Raw genomic sequence first — 22,725 nt, forward strand, 5'->3', positions numbered from 1 at the left:
ACTGCTCATTCTTCTGCTGATTACGGTTGCAAACCAAATGCTCCAGTAGTAACGATACATCAGTTACACACAAGTGAGGTAGGCCACTTTGATTTTTTCACAATACAGTGGTCCCTCGCTATAACGCAGTTCACCTTTGTGGCCTCGCAGTTTCGCGGATTTTTTTAGACCCATTTTTCCTTACTTTTTTTTTTTCCAGCACATTGTGTTCTGTGTCCTCATCAAGCAGGCCGGTCGTGGCACCGGTCGGCATCACCGCGAAGGGAGAGCACGTGCATTGTGTTCTGCGTGTCTGTTTATAAGTATCTTCTCGCCCAGAAGAAAAAAAGAGCACCAACAACTACCCATAACTGTGTTCTTCACTCGGAAAAAGACACCTGCATCAAGGTGTCACTCAGCGGAAAAAGGCGCGACAGCAGAGCGGCGCCAGGACGCAGAGGTGCGGTCAGAGGAACTGTGAAATACTGGTCAGTCACTATTAATAATTTGTTTTGTGTCCAACCTCGTAGGTTGATCGTTAAAATTAAATTTGTTCTAAAAGCCATCATAATTATTTATAGGAAAACATTCTATTTTATTTCTCAAACAAATGTTTGGGCCTGAAAACAGGTTGGTCTTATTTTTCTACTAAGGTTTGAACTTTGAGAGTGTTTACACATGAGAGAAAAGTGAGAAAATGTTAATTCCTGTTTGAGAAAAAACAGGAATTAAAACATCTATAATAACTGTAAAAAAATAACGCTGACTACTTCACGGATTTCGCCTATTGCGGGTTATTTTTAGAACGTAACTCCCGCGATAAACAAGGGACCACTGTACATTTACTTCATGTTGACATTAGCGTACCTTTATTTCTGTGATAAATCACAAAAATACAGCTCATTTAGTTGCGAGTGAAGTATTTATGTTGGAGGAATTCCACAGCAAATACAGTGAGTTTGCTCTATGAGTTCTTGTAGACATAATGGAAAGATGTACATATATGTGCCAAACTAGAAATTTATACTAAAATGTTGTAACTGTAAGAAGTATTACAACTGATATCTGACAGCAGAGATGTGTGTGTCATCTTACCTGTCCAGCAGATATCCAGCAAAACCTTTGTTTAACATTTGTCACGTAACAAAGCCATTTCACTCACAAACAGCATGCTGGGTAATATAATTTGTCAGTGCATCATGGTGTCTTGTAGCTGTATTTTATTCTGCATGTTTCAAAAATCTCAAATTGCTTTCACACAAGGCAACTTTTGATAATATAAGTAATTTAAGATTGTTAAAGAAACATTTAAAAAAAAGTACATTTTAAAAGGGAATACACCTTTAAGATTGACAAGTTGGTGAATTCAGGTCTTGAGACTGTTGGTACAAGCATTGACACTTGGCCTGAAACAGTATACTGTATCTACACAAAAGCTCACACTGTCAGATACAGTTTCCCAAAGTCTGAAAAGCAAGAAACAAGAAAGAAAGAGGACACATACAGAAAGGTCAAACAAGGCCAAATATTATTGCACCAGATTTGCAAATTTCAACTTTTTCCAGGTTTTCCCATGTATATTTTTTTCAGTGCATTTAGTCTAGAATAGGGATGGGTGATACTTCTCATAAAAACACTTCTGATGTGGATATGATTGCTTTAAAAGCATCTTAAATGACATTTTCATAAAAGCCTACAACCATTTTTATTGTAAAGATTTAGTGGCTAAATGGTGTCCTGTGCAGATAATGAAGCAACACTCCCTCTGTGCACTGAGCTTTTCTCTCCCCCAAGAAAAAAGCAGTACTGACAACACACTTAAGATGGTGGCCAACGAGGAATTTCCAAAAATACAGGGAGAATATCACATTTAGAGCCTAAAAATGCCTCCAAGAACACTGTCAAACTAGAATCAACATACAACTTATTTTTCCCCATACAGACAGTTGCTAGACATATTCAAATTTGACAATTACCATTCCTGAAACAGACCTAGTTTCATATCTAATGGCAGAAACTTTTAAACTAAATCATATTATGTTATATTAAGTGCCATATCACAACATTAATTAAAAAATAAACATAAATAAATAAATACTACAAAGGTTTTCACATCTACTATCAAATGGGAAACCAGTTCTAAAATAGTATTTCAGAGGAAGTTTAGAGTTCTCCAAGGGATACAGCACCTGAATACTTTGATTTAAAGACAAATGCATGGGAAGTATTAGTAATCAGCAGCCACATAGTTGTAAATTTATGCTGTGGACTGGTATCAAATGCTCTTTCATCTTCCAAAAAATGTAAATTCGCCAGTGTGTAATATGGAAAGGAGAAAACAAGGACTGAATGTGTAACCTGACAAAAATAAATAAATAAATAAATAAAATCACAGATCTGAAGGCTGAAATTTCATATGAACACAAAGGGCTTATTTTCTCCACAAGCGCACCATTCTATACTCTAGTGGGAGTATTTCTGCCAAACTAATCCAGGTGACCCTTTAGATTCTGTAATTTCTTACAATTAATCAAAATTATTCAACAGTTTGCAATGCAGGGGACTAACATCACCTTCCTTCTGTTGTCTTCCCTCAGTACTTGATAACTGTTGCCAATGTGCAATGAAAACACCACCACCAGTATGACTTGCAATGGAAAATATAATGAGACAGCCTCAAGGACAAAGTTTAATGTGACTGGAATGTCAACTGTCAATCCCTGAAGGAACAACAGTAGAGCAAGAGTAATGGCCACAACAAGATGGTGGCCACAATCAATCCCAGCAGTCATAGGGAGTGAGGTGGGTACATCCTGGGCAAGACACCAGTCTATCACAGGGCCACATACAGATAGACACACACACACCAAGGTCAATTTATAGTCCCCAATTCACCTAACCTGCATGTCTTTGGAAGTGGGAGGAAGCCAGAACACCCAGTGGAAAACCACGCAAACCATGAAGAACATGTAAACTCCCCACAGAAAGGACCGGGTGGAACATGATCCCATGACCTTCTTGCTGTGAGGCAACAGTACTAACCGCTAAGCCAGAGTGCCACCCCATATTGATCAATTTCATTATTTACCGTTAATGATCCTTCCAAAGATTCCACAGAGATCTTGTTACAACTTTTACTTCCTCTAGATAGTCAAGTTTGATCCTCTTAATGAAATCCATATTGATCGATTTCATTATTTGTCATGATATATAATTTGATAATCTGTCAATTTGAAGAGCATAATGACTTTAGCCTGAAGAACCCATGTCAGATTGCAATAACTGGTTTGTCATGTTGTGGCAAATACACTCTCAAACCATTTTGTAGTATAAAAATGTTGTAATGACATGAGGAGAAGAAGAGAAAAAACACACACAAACACACACACACACACACACACACACACACACACACACACACACACACACACACACACACACACAAAAACACTCTGAAGCTAAGCACTTGCCCAAAAGCTTGGGATGTACCAATCCACATTTTTCACTTCTGATCTGATCCCGATACCTGAATTTGGATATCTGCCTATACCAATACCAGAGCTTTGTTTGCTTTAGTATTATTATTTTTGTTGATTTTACATGAGGATATGTTATATCCCCAGTTATACAGCTTCACGATGAAGTGGAATCGAGGAGTATTCTTAGACCTGCAAGTTGAGCTACAATTTGCCAAAGGGTACATATAAAATACAAGCCGCGCTTTGATGTTTTGGTGAAAGAATTAAATACTTTTATTTACTGTGGGGTCAGTGGCTGAAGCTTCAGCATTTGAAAACCAGATGATTTTCAAGAGATGCCCCGAGTACATGTACCATTTTATAGACTGAGCGCATTTCCACATTTCCAAAATAACAAGAAACCTCCCAAAAATAAAAGTACTCATATTTGGAGTCAGTCTGGGTAAATTGTCACACCCTTCCTGTCAGCTCCTTATGTCTCATCACTCTGTGTCTCATTAAGACACGCCTCCATTCAGGAAATCTATTCTGAAAGCAGAGCAGCCAGCAGGGGATCCCTTTCGGAAACTTTTCAGCAGAAAACACACACACACACACACACACACACACACACACACACACACACACACACACACACACACACACACACACACACACACACACACACACACACACACACACACACACACACACACACACGTGGGTCCCAGATCGTAATTGTCCGCAGGTTGGATCGTAATTTTCCAACCCGTGAATTACGTTGGTATCAGAACCCAATACTGATATTGGATCGGATCAGTCTCGTCTCGACCAAAAACATCAGGAGAACTCCCCCGATACATATCTTGCAGATACAGACATATATACAGTACACTGCCAACCGCACAAAGCAGTGCAGCCAACGCATACATAAAAATCCTACAGCAGTTAAACACAGCAGCCACTCATCTATTGCTCACAACTAAGCTATTAAAAAGCCACTTTATGATGTCAAGTAGCCAACGTATTATGCCTGTGCCTCCGAGTGACACTGCAAGCAACTCTGATCAATCACAATGCAAGAAAAGACACTGTCTTCACAACCTCCAAGTGACCTCTGATCTGCATCATGATGAAAAGGACATTCTCTCAGACGAAAGGGACTCTGATCATCACAGCCCTATCATTCTTGTAGACAGAAGGACACTCATTCAACCTTCAGTTGGAACTTTGTTTTAACAAACTGTTTCTTTTTAACTAACTCTGCATTGCTAGATGTGGGGGGGGGGGGGGGGGGGAGATGGGGCATGCGTCATGAGTGCAGATGAGATGAGTTCGTATCAGGCAGATGAGTTTTTATCAGTTTCTGTCAGTGTGTGCATAATGTCTGGCGTTGGCTTGACAACATCAGACTGACTGTCGGGGAGGGCAGAAGATAAAAGGGCAGCCAAATGGTTCACCAAGCCCGTAGAAATTCTTCTGGAAAAAAACAGCAGGGCGTTTTGACCTTCGGAGGCTGATAAGCCTGCCATGTTTAGGGTTGACCAGAGAAAACACATTTGCAGCTCCTCTGACAATCTAAATCCAATTTATGAGTATTCCCTGGTCTCCGACGTCTTCCTTTGCAAGACACGTTCCCTTCCCAATCTATGTATTGTATAGGTAACCGATCGTTAAGTCCAACATCTACAAAAGATAAAGTCTGAGGCTGAGGACATGTGAGAAATCATATCTTGTCTGTCTACCAGCATTAGATCAAATGCAATAAACCTTTTATGCACACAAAGGCTGCCTCTCTGCAAAAACACTTCTAAGTCTAACTTCCACGATCAGTCTACAATGACGTGTACATGTCCATCTATTTACGTAAGAGTTAGGATGAACGCTAATCCAATCATGAAAGATGGACTGCTGTATGTGCTCAAAAGTGTGGTTTCACTTTTGCACTTCTGAAAGGAGAGTACTATGACAAGACACAAGACAAGAGCCACGATATCATTCTCACTGGCAGGAGAGGCGAAGCTGACCAAAGAGAAAACCCAGGGGTGTTACAAAGCGGTATCACAGACAGCGAAATGAAGCTTCGACGCTTCAAGGAACCTTGTTCATCTTCATTTAACAGCTTGGACACGACTGACATCTACTGAACAAATAATACACAACACACTGTGGCATTAAAGATGGAAGCCACACAGCACAATGCAGCAGGGAGCAATTTTATAGCACTGAAAAAAATCCATCAATAAAAGTCAAAAAGGTTCATGGAATGGGACAGAGAAATGTCCATTGTGACCTGTCCCATTTATTCATTAGTAACAGCAGAAAGTAAAGAGTTTCCCACCCTTGTGGCCCACTGGACTGTTGTATTTCTCTAGTTTCTGCTGCATGAAGTAGATCAGAGTTTACAACAAGTTGGGAAACCCTTCAATCACAGGTCACTCCCCAGTCAAGGCCAGAACCTATTTTCAGCTGGACAGACTGGCATAATGCAGATAAATTGTTCGACGAAGACACAGACGGGCAATGTCAATCCGAGGCTTTAAGTGACCAAATTAAGTAAAATTCCATCATAAACTAGAGCACCACACTCGGAGAGCGCAAACCTCTGCCAACAATAGTTTCCAATTCAACGAATTTTTACCTTGGAAAAAATTTTCAAGATCAAAGTCCTGTTTGAAGTGGCTTTTCATAAGCTAAAATACAAAATCTAGATCAAAACGGCTTTGCAATGTCAAAATCAAATATCCGCTAAATCCGCAATACTGATCAGATGTGAATGAAACTTATTTTATTAATTGAGTGCCAGTATGCACCTCATTGTCACAAATGAGGTATAATATAAAATGTACACCAAATGGGCTTTTGAATATTAAATCACGTCCACAAAATCCACAATCCAGATCAGATCCAGATCAAACTTTGTTAGGCGATAGTGAGTGCCAGCCTGCACCTCACTTTGAAATATGAGAGTAATTGAGGCACGTTTGATGAAGATATAATATAAGATATACATTAAATAGGGTTTTCAATTTAAATGACCACAAAATCTGGAATCCAGGTCCGATCTGGATCACACTTTGTCAGTTTATCAAGGATACCATCCTACATAACACTGTCAAATATGAAGAAGAAAAAAAAAAAAAATTGAATTTCTAAGTATAGGGATTTTTCCTGACTTTGACCTTTGTCCTATAACCTTGAAAACTGAATCATGTCTTGCCTATCAGGATATGAATCCTCTCTTTAAAAAAACAAAAAATTTCATAACGATATATAAAAAATGTGGGTTACAGGCTGCTCACAAACAGATGTAAAAACATAACCTCTGTCCAACTTCGTTGACTGAGATAATTACAGCGGCAGTAACAGGGTGCCTCCCAATTATCCAGGCAAATCGTAGGACAACATAGCCAAAAATAAACAAATAAATAAATAAAACAGTGAAGCAGCACTGACACCTACTACCCACTTTGGCGGACAACTGGACCAGCATGGGAGCTTTACATGGGTGGTCTGTGACACAGTTGCGACCAATCCGATCTCTGGATCGGCTTCCGATACAGACGTAATTCAAGTATCGGAATACCAATCCAACCCGTGACGTTTTCTGATACGTGAGGAGAGGAGGGGAGTTTTATGAAGCAAAGCTGTTTGAGAGAGCCCTCTTGCGCTGTGTTCTAGCTGCGGGCAGCGGCAAATTTCCGCCTGGCTCTCGGGTTCAAATGGTCTGTTCGTCGAGCACAGATTTTCCGAAAAATGAACTGAATTGTTGCTGAAAATATGTGCTGAAAAGTTAGCCGCTTCAGTGTCCCAAGGTGGGAAATGTTATGAAAAGCCAGCACAGATCGCAGCTGAGGAGAACAGAGATTCTGTCCGCTGAAAGGGAAAATAATCTCCATTAAAGTACTGTGGGTAAGCGTCGCTGATGATACATTTCGAAATTTATGGTTGATTTTACAGTTGAAAGGCTTCGTGTTTCCAGAAAGAGAGAAAATGTAAAATTTTTACTCTTAAAACTATAGCTTTGACAATGTAAACATGTTTCCCATGTCAATAAAGCCCCATTGAAATTGAAAATTGAGAAGAAGAGACAGACAGGACTTAATTTTTACTCTTGTTTTGACAATGTAAACATATGTCTCCCATATCAATAAAGCTCCATTGAAATTGAAAATTGAGGAGAGACAGACTGACAGAGAGTGCTGTCTTTTCTCTTTAAATCTATAAAAATAATGCTATTTAAAAAAAAAAAATAAAAGTACTAATTCTTTCATCAAAACATCAAATCTAGGCTTTCATCAACAAACTGTAGCTTAACTTTCAGGTCTCCTTTTTAAGAAAATCCTCATATAAAATCAACAATAATGATGATAATAATAATATTACAGCAAACAGCTTTGGTATCAGATCAGAATCGGTATCAGCAGATATCCAAATTCAGGTATCGGGATTGGAAGTGAAAAATTGTGGATCAGTGCATCCCTAGTCTGTGATATCCCGATGGGTCGAGATGCTCATTATCTCCTGGCACAGGGTTATTTTTACACTCATACAGCATAATTAAGCAAACAACAAATGTTTCTTTACAAAGACCTCAGGGAGTGGGTGCACATTATGCTGAGATTTTTTCTAATAACTCCTATAGCTGCTGGCACTTGTAACAACCAGATTAAGTAACATGAACTGGAGAACTGGAAAAATGACAAAGACAATACTGTTGAAAAATATAATTCAAAACAATTAGGAAAGAAAGATAATGCAACACAAAAAGGGATTACAGCTCAACATTTATAGACCAAATTGTACTTGGAGAACAACTAGATATGTAACAATAAGTACAATACCTGAAATGGTGCACTTTGAACAGCCCCATCTGATAAAGAATCAAACTATGTGACTTATTTGTCAAGTTCGGTCAATCAGAAAAGGATCAGCTCTTGCTTAGGGTGCCTTTGCAGAAGGGCAAAGGCTCGCTTGATCTTTATTTGCAATATGAATACCATAAAAGCGGTGCCACACGATTAGGGATGGGTACTGATAACATTTTATTGATATCGATACCATTATCGATTCCGCTTATCAATCTGATTCCTTATCAATACCTCTTGTGAATTTTCTGTGTACTAAAAGTAGGCTTTATGGGTTTTCTATGTCAACAACATTTTATTGAGTCTTAAATAAATATGAACCTGGTCACTGGATCCTTAAACCCTGGACATAAATAAACTCGACATGGTGGAGCCTTGATCTCTTGACATAAATGGAAATAAACAAAATCTGCTGTTTTTGTCAAAAGCATTTCCTTTCAGACATTACTGGCATGAATCTCACTCCGTACCTCTGAGCTGAGCTCTTGCAGCTGGCTGTGCTGCACGTCAGCATCAATGTAATTCATAAAGAATGCAGGACTTCTCATTCTGGGAGGGAAAAAAGTTTTAGTCAACTGTAGTTTATTGTCTGTATTACAGCACTTGGAAAGAGGTGTCATTTTATTTAAAGTGATTCGCTTTGAAGTTATTAATTTCGACCGGAGTCTGTCTCGGCAGACAGCCACACAGTGTTTGAAGCTGTGCCAACGGAACGGAGGACGATTCTTGTTTCTTGACTGCAACAAGAGTCCCAGATAGTGACTTTAATCCATACAAAAGTGACTCTTGATTAACATATTTTAATGGCTTTGAGAGGGGTTAAGAAGTGGACTTGCCACTTCTTGAAGGGCAACGAATCAAAGAACCAACAAGCCAGCGGATTGAAGCACTGCTTCATTTGTTCAAGCTTCAAAGTGGAGTCGCGCTGCAGAAACAGTTGATTACAGAGCCGCTGCAGGGTCTGTAATCAACGTAGAGAAATGATCATTTTCCTGACAAACGCCCTCAAAAACACCAGCCGCTCTGAAGGACCAATGAGGGAACCGTTAAGCAAAAAGACTATCGATGTCGGTGGATCGAATCATTTCTTAACGATATGTTCTCGATAAGCAACCCTACACATGATCATTCTGACATTTTGGATTTTAATCCCAGGTATTACAGTGTAGCACAAACATATTCACTTTCAACCAAGTATAATATTACAATCATGCTTAACTGTGTACAACTGTGCAGCTGAATTATGACAAACTGTGTGCAAGGCTGCAAAAACAAGAAGGGCACGTATAAATTGAATATTACATGATTTAAATAAATAAATAAATAAAACAGTGAGGGGAAAAAAGCAACCCACCTCTTCCAGTTTGGTCCAATAACCACTTAACCCAGCCTGTACCTCTGAATTCCCACATTTCTGCATGAACAGAGCGGGTCTCTTGTATACAAGGCCTGACATCAGATTATACCAGCTTTCCAATTTGTTAGCATGCACCAAGCAAATCTTAGGAGTGTGCTACGAACAAATGTTTTTGCTGCCGAGATTGATCAAACCTTACACAATCATTACTCATGCGCTGTCCTAATTGCCGTTGCATGACTACGAATATTCCTAGGCTTCATTTTTCACACGTTAAAAATGAAGTGGTTTTAAAGCATCTCGTCAGTTTTACCAAAACACATCAGGAGATTATTGGGCTGAAGATGAATCGCATTTGTTCCATGGAGCAGAGTTTCTCTTAAATCTGTCAGTGAGCTTTTTAAAGTGTAGCTGCTGTGTGGCAGGAATGTGGCCACTGCCTGTCCCAAAATGCTAAACAATAAAAGGGGAAGAATGGTTACTGGTTTCATTTGATGCACAAAGTTGAAACAAAACCTCTCTGGGCAAAAAGCACAAATGTGCAAGAAAATGCAGCTGCTCAGTTATTTGCACAAGACTTTGTTTTTTAAACTTCATAATTCAATAGTCCTGGTGGACAGCAGAGAAACAAGTGCTTTAAAAAAAAAAAGTTAAAGTTTTATGATGCAGAGAATGATGGCTGGAAGTCATTCACATTCTCAGCTCAACATCAACACTGGCCCACTTCAGCATTAAAATATTTGTTTTGCAAACCCAAGTTAACTTCTTAGGAAGAACTGTACGTATGCACTTACAGCACTTTGGGGAAAATGACATTATGATTTTGCACTATATAAACTAAGCCTCACTCTTCAAAGAAAATGAAGAAGTCCGATACGTTGCAACTCCATTTGTACAAGCTATGCAATGATCATCAATCGATACGTTCCTCAATGTCGTCATTACTTGAGGAATTCATGAAAGCGTGTCAATGACCTGTGTGCTCGAACCAGGATGAAAAAAAAGTGGCAACAAGGGCCACAATTGCCTGAGTTTGGTCGAGTGATATATAAATAGATAGAGATCACCGTTTTTAAGCTGCACATCACAGCAGGACAGACAACAAAATTCTGACAGTGTACAAAGTAAGCTGTGAATAATAAGCATGCGCTCATGTGTCAGAGGACAGAAAAACAGTTGCTGAAAACATGCAAAATAGTTGGATGCACACTTTTGGATCACCTCGTGATTATTGTGGAAAGCATTGGTAAATGTACAGTGAGGCAAATAAGTATTTGATCCACTGTTGATTTTGCAAGTTTTCTCACCTACAAAGAATGGAGAGGTCTGTAATTTTTATTGTAGGTACACCACAACTGTAAGACAGGATCTAAAATCAGAAAATCACATTGAATTAATATTTGGTGCAGAAACCTTTGTTTGGTCCACTCCTCCATACAGTTCTTCTCCAGATCTTACAGGTTTGGAGTTTTAGCTCCCTCCAAAGATTTTCTGTTGAGTTCAGGTCTGTAGACTGGCTAGGCCACTCCAAGACCTTCAAATCCTTCTTACAGAGCAACGCCTTAGTTGCCCAGGCTGTATGTTTGGGGTTATTGTCATGCTGGAAGACCCAAACACGACCCATCTTTAATGTTCTTACTCATGGAAGGAGGTTGTTTGCTAAATGCTAAAATCTCATGATACATGACCCTATCCATCCGCCCTTCAATATGGTGCAGTCATCCTGTCCTTTGCAGAAAAGCACCCTCAAAAATTATGTTTCCACCCCCATGCTTCACAGTTGGGATGGTGTTCTTGGGATTGTTCTCATCCTCCAAACACAGCGAGTGGAGTTGATATCAAAAAGCACTATTTTGGTCTGATCTGACCACATGACCTTCTCCCATGCCTCCTCTGGATCATCCAGATGGTCACTGGCACAGCTCTCTTCAGGTCATTGACCAGGTCCTCCCACGTAGTTTTGAGCTTTCTCAGAATCATCCTTACCCCACAGGGTGAGATCTTGCATGGAGCCCCAGACAGAGGAAGATTGGCTGTCATCTTGTGTTTGTGTTTCTTCCATTTTCTAATAATTACACCAACAGTTGTTGCCTTCTCACCAAGCTGCTTGCCTATTGTCCTGTAGCCCATCCCAACCTTGTGCAGGTCTACAATTTTGGCCCTGGTGTCCTCAGACAACTCTTTGGTTTTGGCCATGATGGATTGGTTGGAGCGTAATTGATTGATTGTGTTGACAGGTGTCTTTTATACAGCTAACAAGTTCAAACGGGTGCAATTAATATAGGTAAAGAGTGCAGAACAGGAGGGCTTCTTACAGAAAAACTAACAGGTCTGTTAGAGCAAGAATGCTTGCTGGTTGGTAAGTGATCAAATAAATATTTCATGCAATAAAATGCAAATTAATTATTTAAAAATCATACAATGTGATTTAAAAATTTTTTTAAGATTCTGTCTCTCACAGTTGAAGTGTACCTACTTCAGCTGAAATGATTAATCAAGTAACTAATAATTTGATTACAAAAAAAGCTTAAAGCTGTAGTACATATGCCAGGCCTGTGTGTGGTGCTGTAATGATCCCACAAAAAACAGAAAAGAAGACCATACAGCATGTGCATAACTAATGTAAGAGCTAATCAATGTAGCAGGTGACACTGAGTAAAATAAAGCACTTTAAGTGAAAGCGGGTCAGCGCTAATCATCTGAAACAGACTTATCGCATATTTAAATGAAGCAATGGGTTTGTATTAAAAAAAAACCAACAACAACAGCTTGGTCCACTGGCTGCTCTCCACCTCTGCAGTTGAAGCGAAAGGACGCGCACTTTAAGTGAATCATGTTTAACAATCCAAAGAAATGCATTTATTCAGATTTGATAAGAGTTTTTAAAATCAACAGGCTGTACGGTTAATTTATCAATGCAGCTTTTGTGGAAACGCTGCACTCCACAGCTGTTTTTCGAAGGCTGTTATTCGCTAAATATCCACAGAAAACAAGGAATTTAACTTCGGTTTGAGCTGCATTCTGTACGGCATGTATAAATATACACTAAACACTGAATAAATCAGAACTAAAAAGTGCAAATGAAATGAGCAATGAGAGAGAGAGAGAGAGAGAGAGAGAGAGAGAAAAGAATGTCCTGTCAGCAGACATAAGATTTCACAGACCTGGGCTTATGGTTTGGCAAAGTTCCCAAATGTCTGAACAATGTGAAAAAAATAAATAATTACACAGAGAAAAAACAGAGAGAGGAAACACCCTAAACTTAAAAATCTGCATGATGGCACAGCAACATTGTGCCATTGCTTAGGGAGAGCCCTGCCTCTACTGATAGTTTAAAAGCATAAAAGTACTTTTTATTCGATAACTTGATAAATTAATAAATTAGAATACTCTATTCCAAAAATATTCAATAGCTGCAGCCCAAGTACCTACGATAAATATTACAGACCTGTCCATTCTTTGTAAGTGGGAAAACTTGTAAAATCGACAGTGGATCAAATACTTATTTGACTCACTGCATGTATGTTTTTGTTGTTATTGTTGTTTTATTATTATTAAACAGCCAGTTTCACAAGTATTGAGAAAGCATTGCAGTTTGTGTCATTTTGCATCTCTTCAACACCACAACAGGGTTGCTAGATTTTATTCTGTGGGTATGATAATAGCTTAAAACTGAGGTCTGTCTACCCAAAACCTTTTTTAAAAATCTATCAATCAAATGATTTCCTCATTTATATGGGAAGGTAAAACTCCAAGAGTACGTAAATCATAATTACAAAAATGTCAGCTCAGTGAAGGTCTGTCTTTACCTAATTAGATTTTTTATAACTGGACAGCTCGCATTCAAAAATACATTAACTGATTAAAATATGCTCATGCAACTTGCTACCAGTTTGAAGCCTAGTTGTGTTTATCTACCTCTCTCACTGCCTTATTATTTACATTCCTCCCTGTGTCCCTGTCTCGGTACACAGATAATCCTGTTGTACTTAACTCTCTTAAAATATGGAACTAATTTCGACTTCACTTTAAATGTGTATCTGCTTCTGCTCTTGGCCCTTTATGTAATAATCACATCTTTCCTCCTTCCTACTTGGATGCTGCATTTCATTTATGGCTAAGACGGGCATTAAATGTTTCTGTCATCTTTTTATGGATAATGTCTTTCTTGATTTTGCTGATGTGTCTTCCTTATATGGCCTGCCCTCGTCTCATTTATTTCATTTTTTTTATAATTAGACATTGTGCATCTACTATTTTTCTAAAGTTCCCCACTGAGCCCCCTAAACATCCTTGGGAGGATCTCTCTGAACTTATGCCCAATAAGAAAGCTCTTATATCGTGGCTATATAATCTTGTTCTTTCAATGGACAGTTAACCAGTTAATAACATCACCTGTAATTGGAAACAAGAGTTGGGTCTGGAGTTCAGGGAAGGTTTGTTGTGTGGGCCGCTGAAGAGGAGGTACTGCTGGCCCACCACCATTAGAGGGCGCCCTGCCTGGAGTGCGGGCTCCAGGCACCGGAGGGCGCTGCCGCCTTACAGGAGCAGCCAGGATGACAGCTGTCACCCATCACTGGAGACAGCTGATTCTAATCAACAGGGAGGTATATCAGCAGGATGGCATCTCCACCTCATTTGCCGAGATATCGCCTAATCAAAGAGGTAATAATCTCTGCCCGAACATATAAATAACCATTGTTGTATTTCTTGTTGAGTATTTGTAGGACAGCAGACTTCTGGACAACAGTTGGATAAGTACTCACCCTCCTACACTCCTGCATTGTTGTTAACGAGAGGTGGAGGTAGACTCTCCACCCTCCGTGTTGCTGGGTGCAGCCGCATCCACACCTGACTGTTTTTGTTCCTTGCCAGCAGTACCGGATCCGACGAGCGGAGGCAGTGGCCACCTGGGAATTCGGGACTTGGCGGCTCCGGTATTCCCGGGGTTCGGTGGCAGAGGAAATCGGGTTGGTTCCGGTTCGACTTGGACAGACGTCTCCTATCGTCGAGCCTGCCCACACGACACCGTTGTAATTGGACTCAGTCTCAATATTGTAATCGGCTGTGTTGTTGTGCCTGTTTTCACAACAGTAAAAACAGTGTTATTTGACTCCTCCATTGTCCGTTCATTTGCGCCCCCTGTTGTGGGTCCGTGTTCCTACACTTTCCCAACAAGGTTTCTGGGATAAGGCAGTAGACAGAATTTGTACATCATCTTGTGCAAGACTTTCCCAAATTCAATTTAAAGCAGTACACAGGCTCCATTCATCAAAATCCAAATTATCCAAAAATTTATCCCAATAATTCGGATCTGTGTGACAGATGCAACTCCTCTCCCTGTGATTTAAGTCATATGTTTATTCTCTGCCCAAACTTCAACCATATTTTGATGTGATCTCTCACTTTCTTGGAATCAGGCTGGAGCCTTGTCCACTGATCGCTATTTTTGTAGTCCCTGGAATCCCTACTGTGTCCTTTAGCAACAGATGCAGATCACAGGTAGATGTAATTGCCTTTACCTCATTGCTAGCACTATGCAGATTAGTATTATACTAGAAAACTTTACATCTCCCATCCATTTCTTTATGGTTGAAAGAGATCAATTTTTTTTTAACTTGGGGGAAAAAACATCAAGTTTAGACTCACAGGGAGGGCTGATGGGCTTCTAAAAGTGTAGCAACCTTATATACGAGGTCTATTAGAAAAGTATCCGACCTTATTATTTTTTTTCAAAAACCATATGGATTTGAATCACGTGTGATTACATCAGACATGCTTGAACCCTCGTGGGCATGCGAGAGTTTTTTCACGCCTGTCGGTTACGTCATTCGCCTGTGGGCAGTCTTTGGGTGAGGAGTCGTCCACCCGCTCGTCGATTTTTTTCATTGTTTAGGAATGGCTCAGAGACTGTTGCTTTGTTTGATAAAAATTTTTTCAAAACTGTAAGGCACAACTGAGTGGACACCATTCAATAAATTCAGCTGGTTTTCGGTAAAAATTTTAACGGCTGATGAGAGATTTTGGTCTGGTAGTGTCGCTTTAAGGACGGTCCACGGCGCCTGACGGCGATCTGCGCTTCGAGGCGGCAGCGTCTGGCCATTTCAAGTTGAAAACTTCCACATTTCAGGCTCTGTTGACGCAGTAAGTCGTCAGAGAACAGAGAACTTTCAGAAGAAGTCGGCATGAGGAGTTTATTCGGACATTCCATTGTTAACGGTCATTTGTAATGAAAGAACGTGCGGGCAGAGTCGCATGTCGGGCTGGACCCGACCGCGGGGGGTCGCGGCAGGAAAAACACCTCCGTTGGAAATCTTAACGGGCAAGTTGGAACATGCCCAAGCTGTTAAACAATTTCTCAGTTACTCACTTGTTGAAAGCCATTAAAAGCCGCCTGAATTCTACAAATGGTTTTCAACACGGAGGTGTTTTTCCTGTCGCGGCGCACACAGATTTGCCGAGTCGTCACGGAAACGACTCGGCGAATTTGCGCGTACGTCTTTCATTAAAAAAATGTCCTTAAACAGTGGAATGTCCGCATAAATTCCTCATGCCGGCCTCTTCTGAATCTTCTCTGTTCTCTCACGATGTCCTGGGTGAATTAAGCCTTAAATTAGGATGTTTTCAGCTCGAAACAGGCCGACGACAGCGCCTGGAAGCGCTGCAGGACGTCCCGCTCCGTGGGAAGTCCTTACACCGACAGAAACACCCCATAATCTCTCATCAGCCGTTAAACTTTTCACAGAAAACCATCTTAATTTCTCGAATAGTGTCCACTCGGATATTCGTCACAGGTCCAGAAAAAATTTTGATAAAGCAACGCGCGCCGTCTCGAGCAGCGTGTGAAACAAAGGAATTCAGCCGAGAGGGCGGGACCACATCTCACTCAAGGCCTGCCCACAGGGAAATGACGTCACCGACACGCGTGAAAAAACTCACGCATGCGCACGAGGGTTCAAGCATGATTGGTGTAATCGCATGTCATTCAAATCCATATAGTTAAAAAAAAAAATAAAAGGGTCGGTTTATTATCTAAGAGACCTCGTAGTTTACCTTGGATCATTGAAAACTCTCAGACCTGACCTGAGCATGCTATGGGTGTGTTGTGTGTGTTTTTATTCATCATTGTTTGTGGTGCCTGTGGTAGGCATGTTGGGATTGGATGTTCATGAATGTTTGAGTTGTAGCAAGTTTTTCTTTCTCTTTAGTTGTCCTTGTATTGTTGAAGATGTGCTGGTCTTTTGTTTGACGGGGGAAAAAAGATAAAAAAAAATTTAAAAACTGGCATCTGTCTACAGTGTACAACCCGGATAGGCTCCAGTCCCATCTTGACCTTTGACTGACGTAAACGGGTGTAGAAAATTAATGAATGATGGAATGATCATAGCTTTTTATTGTGTTAGTTTGTGCTCAGCTTGCCAAATATTGTTCCCTGCTAGTTAAAATTACATACACATTGGACCTTAATATATGTTAGTTTTATTCTATTACAATATTGATGGATTTTTCATTATGTCTTGTAGAATAAAAATTGGAGTGACAGGTTCCTATAACATTTTCTAATAACAAAATAATTTTCAAATATTTGCTGCAACAAATTTACAATCCCTGCTGCTGAATAAAATAATGTCAACGTGAGATATCAAGGCTGTATTTATGTACCAGGTGCTGGTTCTAGATCTGCACAGGTCTGGTAAGAGTTCCCTGCTGCACAGTTTATGCTACAGCAGTGTGAAACGGGAAGTGGAGCCCACAGCAACAGTCAGCAACTTCATCAACTAGCACACCACATGCATCAAGTTCCATGAAGGTAAGCATGATGTGCTTTGGTATGACAGAACTCAGTGCTCACTTTATAGCCCGCTGGCTTTACACACATTAGGGGATGGACACGAGAACAATGAGACCTCATGGCAACATTTCCAAGAAAAAATTAAACATGAACACTCTGCGTCATATTTTTAATTAAAAAAAAAAAAAGCCACGAAAGCTGTATTTTTGGACAGTCCATCTGTGACAAAGTTATCCATCTGTCAGCTGGAGAAGACGCCAGACCAGAGAACATACAAGTCCAAACCTGTGGTGATTGGGTTTGTGGTGAATTCCACTAATGGTTCCACTCTAGAATCTGAATCGTTGTTTTAGGGCTGTATGGAGCTTCAAAAAGATTTCATGTCTCATCCAAGTTCTGTCTTGTTTCTAGGACCATCCAGAAGCCCAAAGCCATATCACTGACTTTGGACTTGATAAAACATGGTGGACCAACACAAGCAGATGACTACATTTGTTTGTCAGTCTGTTTGCAGGATTATGCCAAAACTGCTGCACGGATTTTGATAAAAAATTTTCACCATAGATAGATATTAGACAATAGAAGACTCCATTAAATTTTGGCAGTGATCTGGACGGACCCAACGCCCCCTCACATCATCAACCCCGTCCCCTTGGATGTGAGAGTTATCAAAAAATAAAAATAAAAAAGAAAGAAAAAGAAATACTGGAAAATATAGCAAAATATTATCACTTTACCGGGGCGTTGCTGGGCCGGTATCGTAGATTTACGTCAACGGTACCTGGCTATACCTGCTCGCTATGCGTAAACAAATGACATCATAGCGCGCGCAGCCCAAGAACTGTCCGCAGAGGAAAAGATGAAAATGTGAGAAGTGTGTTTTGGTCCCAATATGGATATTCCGGATGATTTTCTCATGGATAGTACAACAACAGCTAAAGCAGCCAGCTTGATGAGGACGCACGTATCTCAGTGAAAAGTGATATTAATGCAAATAACATGCTGTTGTCGTGCAGCATGCATTTTCGTAGTCCCTCCGTTCACGGCCAGTCGCCCACAATGACAGATATTAAAGTTATGTATTGTTGTAAATAAATCTACATGAAAGGTTTATCTTTGACCCGTTGTGTGACTGTCATCCCCAATTGCGCTGTGTTTGCGCTTGTGATGGAGGGCTGTATGTGGGGTTAATCTACTGTCTCGTGTCGTTTCTCAGATCAGTTGTTGGTTTGGTTTTGTGGTATGCAGGAGATCACTTGACTGAGGGCCTATACGTTCAAATAATAATTAAAAAAACACTGTCATCGCTCTTTACTCTTAGTCTCTTACAACGGTGTAGCCTAAATACACGAGCTTTCCAGGAGCGCACCCAATTCATTATGCACGCTCAGAGGCATGTCCCCTCCGGTGCGTACTTTTTTTTTGGGGGGGGGGGCCCGCTCCCTGTGATAAACTCATCGCCCCCTTAATATTTTTTTTCTGGCGCCGGGCCTGGATCTGGATCAAGATTTAATTTTGTATAGGCTTTGAAAGTTTACGCCAAAACTACTTCACTAATTCTCACCAAATTTGCACCACAGATAAATATTAGGACATGGAAAACTCCAATTAATTTTTGAGGTGATCCGGATTCGGGATCAAGATTTCATTTTTGTACAGATACAAATTCTTTACCGTCATTGTAACCAGGACAATGAAACAGTAAACCACACACAGACTTGAAAGGTCTGAGGAAGAAAAAAATAAACATAAAATTTAACCAAATGAAAGTGGTATATCTAGAGCGCAAATTAAAAAGAAAAAGAAAAGAAAAAGAATGCAAAAAGAAAAACATAGTAGCAATTTACAGCTTGTTTAATACCTCCTTGATATGCAACAAAAATAACCCTGATCCTTTTTTACCTGATTATTAAATGCCCCAAGCACACACAGATCTGAGTTTTTTTTAATATACCTGCAATTAAATGATTCATTTAGATTAACTAATCACAAACCCTGTAATCAATTACATTATTTTTTTAATAACTTGACAGCACTAATTAAAATATGTATGCTGTATGTGTGTGTTTCAGATGGTTTTCTCAGAGTCACCGCTGCAAAGGTTCATGCCACGGAATGGGACACCTTTGTCATCATCATGTTATACATGTTATGTTTCACTATGAATTTTGAATAAATTTTTGTACTTTTTGCTAAAATGTCTCCACTTTTGTGCAACATCAGTTTGATTTGTAAAAGTACCAAGGTTTACTGATTTAAAGGCTAACAGTTTGAAACGCTGTTTAAGCATAATCCAGTAGTAAAAACTGGTTGTTCAAAATTCCTTGATGTAATGGTGCTGTCACTGAAGTGACAAAACCTTTTTGTTTGTTAAATACCATTTTGTAAAATCTCAGTTTAGACATGCTTATTCCAGCATCTTTGTAAAGATTCAGCCAGGTGTAGTGTGCAATGTCTTCTGGAGCAGCAAAGCCCAAATTAAAAATTCTTAGAAATGAACCTTCATTGCACCAAAACATCAATGACAAAATGTTTTACTGTTGACTCAGCATGAAATGACAAATTATGATACAGTCACATGAGTCAAATTGTTTACTGCAACAAAAAAAGAGCAAATAAAAAAAAATAAAAAAAAAAGCAACACAAACTATACAAAAGTTTCATGTGTCTGTAGTCTGGGGTGGGGGCGCAGGTCACATGCACCGGTCACACACTGCGTGCACAAGGTCACCCAGTACGCCAAGATATGCCTGATTAAATGCAGCTTCCACCACCGTTATTTCCTCAAGGATCAGATTGGGGCCAGTTCAGCTTCAGCCTCAACATCACTCAAGATGGACAGATTTGCTTGCTGAAACAGGCTCCTTTTCCTCTTGCCTGGACAATAATGAAGGTAGAAATGGGAAAGCAAGTTTAAAAAAAAAAAAAAAAAAAAAAAAAAAAAAAAAAAACCTTCAGTGTCTGTATGATCATTCCCCACAGTTTCAGTTATCTTGGTCACTTTGCATAAAAATTATGTTCTTTCAAAATTATCCTCCAACAAATCAGACCATTTGGAGCATCATTTTGAAAGAACGTGACTTTTATGCAAAGCGACCAAGATAACTGAAACTTTGGGAACTTTGCTGGACCTTTGTGGGATTTATTACAATATTTATGGACCAGTGATGACACGGTGTGTGGTGCTGATTCTTCAACAAAAACACAAAATGGCAACATGTCAAAAAAAAAAAACACACATCACAGTATTGGCACTAAATGAGTCAAATGTACGTCTGTTGTCTTGCTGACTTTAGGTGTTTTTCTGTCAGAAGTTAATACTTTAAAGCGGAGCACGGAGTTAGCTAGCACACTAGTTAGCAATCAGCTGGATCACTGTGTACGCATACATGAGACAACGATGTTACTTTAACACAAGTTTAGACTCACAATCTTCCTTTGTTAAAGTGTGCTTCCCACCGATGGGATAAGTAACGTTAAACAAGCAGACTACAGTCACAAAAACACTTACCATCTGTCGCTTCTAACAAAGCCGAGTTGCAGTCATCCTGCCTCCGGGTGCTCGCCGTTCGGTGTCCGTAAACAGCGTCCCTGCGGTCGAACAGTTTCCAGCCCTTACGGTCTGACCTACTCTGGTCATTGTGGTCCTGTAATGACTTTTTGGCTTTTTCAGCTGTTCTCTGCGTTGCTGTAATGTCTGGTTAGCCGGCCGCGGCCAAAGACTGGGAGATTTTCTCATTTCGGATCGCTTCATCCACCTCTCTGCATTCTCTCCTCCGCAACCAAACACAAACGTCCGCAACTCATCCACAGACCACGGTGTGGTTTTGTGCGAGTAAATAAAAAAAAAAAAAACTCACCATGAAACGAAAGAAAAGGACGGTCGCTGTAACGCCGCTGTGACTATTTAAAAATGGCAGGTTTTGATTTTCGTCTTGGACAGCGCGCTCATGACTCATCCAGTGACGACATTCTCTGACCAATCAGTGGCTGGCAGCCTATTGACATCACATTTTAGTATCGGCTCGGCTCGCTTGGAACCGCTCCTGAGCAGGTACTAAAAAAAGCACCCGGTACCAGGTACTAACCCTAGTGGAAAAGCAAAAAAACCGAGTAGAGTCGAGCCGAGTAGTGCTACTTTTGTGAAGTCGAAAAGCGCCATATGTGGACTCCCAGGAAACAGGTCCATGGCCCTTTTCACACACGTCCCCCATGATCATGGGCTGAATGTCTGTTTTGTATCTCCTTAAGTCTACGATTAGCGCCGTGGTTTTGGATGTGTTCATGAGCAGACTATTTTCTCTACACCACACCATCAACTGTTCCACCTCATGCCGATAGGCGGACTCATCTCCTCCAGTGATACAGCCTACCACTGTGGTGTCACCAGCATACTTAATGAAGGTGTTGCTGGTGTGGATAGGGGTGCAGTCAGAGGTGTAGAGGGTGAAGAGCAGTGGGCTCAGCACGCAGCCTTGAGGGGAACAGGTGTCGAGTGTGAGAGCTGTGGATATGTGGGGGCCAATCCTGACTCTCTGCAAGCAATTTTATATAGGCTTTGAAGGATTACGCTAAAATTACTTCACGGATTCTCACTAAAATTTGCACCACAGATTGATATTAAGGCATGGAAGACACCACTGAATTTTGGAGGTGATCCGGATCCGGGTTCAGGATTTCACATTATAGGCTTATAAGGATTACATCAAAACTACTTCATGGATTCTCACCAAATTCACACACAGGAAGATATTAGGGCATGGAAGACTCCACTGAGATGATCTGGATCCGGACTGGCAGATGTCAGAAATCTGTTTGCTCTTGTTTTTATGTTTGTAATTAAAAAGGCAAAACTTCTCCAGCAAGCTTTTCTTTCATTAAAAAAAAAATTAATAAAAGTTGATAAATAAATAAATATACGTACATGTAAAGCTTAAAAGCTGATGACACACAAAAACTATCAGTGAATCAAAAGCAGATAATTATATCAAATATACACCATAACAGCTTGTGTTTTCCCAAACGTAAGCACGTATATTCTCAGAACAAAGTTCTGATGCCACAGTAAAATCATTTTCAACATGTGTTACCTCTACTCATGCAGATGTCAGGCACTCCTCTGCCTGACAAAGTCAAAGTCCAAAGGTTACCAACTGATGTGAGACAAATAAAGAGCAAAGTTCATCTGTGGTTCATACATTAACACATTTAAAAAAAACTGTCATGCTTTGACAAACAGACCCTTTGATGCAATGACAAGTGTCAATGTTG

General features: G+C 40.1%; 1 protein-coding gene across 3 annotated transcripts in view; it reads right to left on the reverse strand.

Moving 5' to 3' along the window:
- pcxb (pyruvate carboxylase b) overlaps nt 1–22,725 on the reverse strand; it is a 501,867-nt gene that overhangs the window by 466,068 nt on the left and 13,074 nt on the right. Inside the window, exons 1-3 of one of the 3 annotated variants that reach the window (XM_034164612.1) lie at nt 16,566–16,570; nt 14,734–14,743; nt 4,967–4,975 (exon numbers count right to left, since the gene is read on the reverse strand). The exons of the other annotated variants lie outside the window; for them this stretch is intronic. Of the exons in view, the coding sequence (XP_034020503.1) occupies nt 4,967–4,969 (3 nt within the window). The 5' untranslated portion in view covers nt 4,970–4,975; nt 14,734–14,743; nt 16,566–16,570. Of the gene's footprint in view, nt 1–4,966; nt 4,976–14,733; nt 14,744–16,565; nt 16,571–22,725 lie in introns of those variants that run through there. 3 annotated transcript variants of the gene reach the window in all.

The sequence above is a fragment of the Thalassophryne amazonica genome, chromosome 23 (genome assembly GCF_902500255.1).
Source record: "Thalassophryne amazonica chromosome 23, fThaAma1.1, whole genome shotgun sequence".
Lineage (NCBI taxonomy): Eukaryota > Metazoa > Chordata > Actinopteri > Batrachoidiformes > Batrachoididae > Thalassophryne > Thalassophryne amazonica.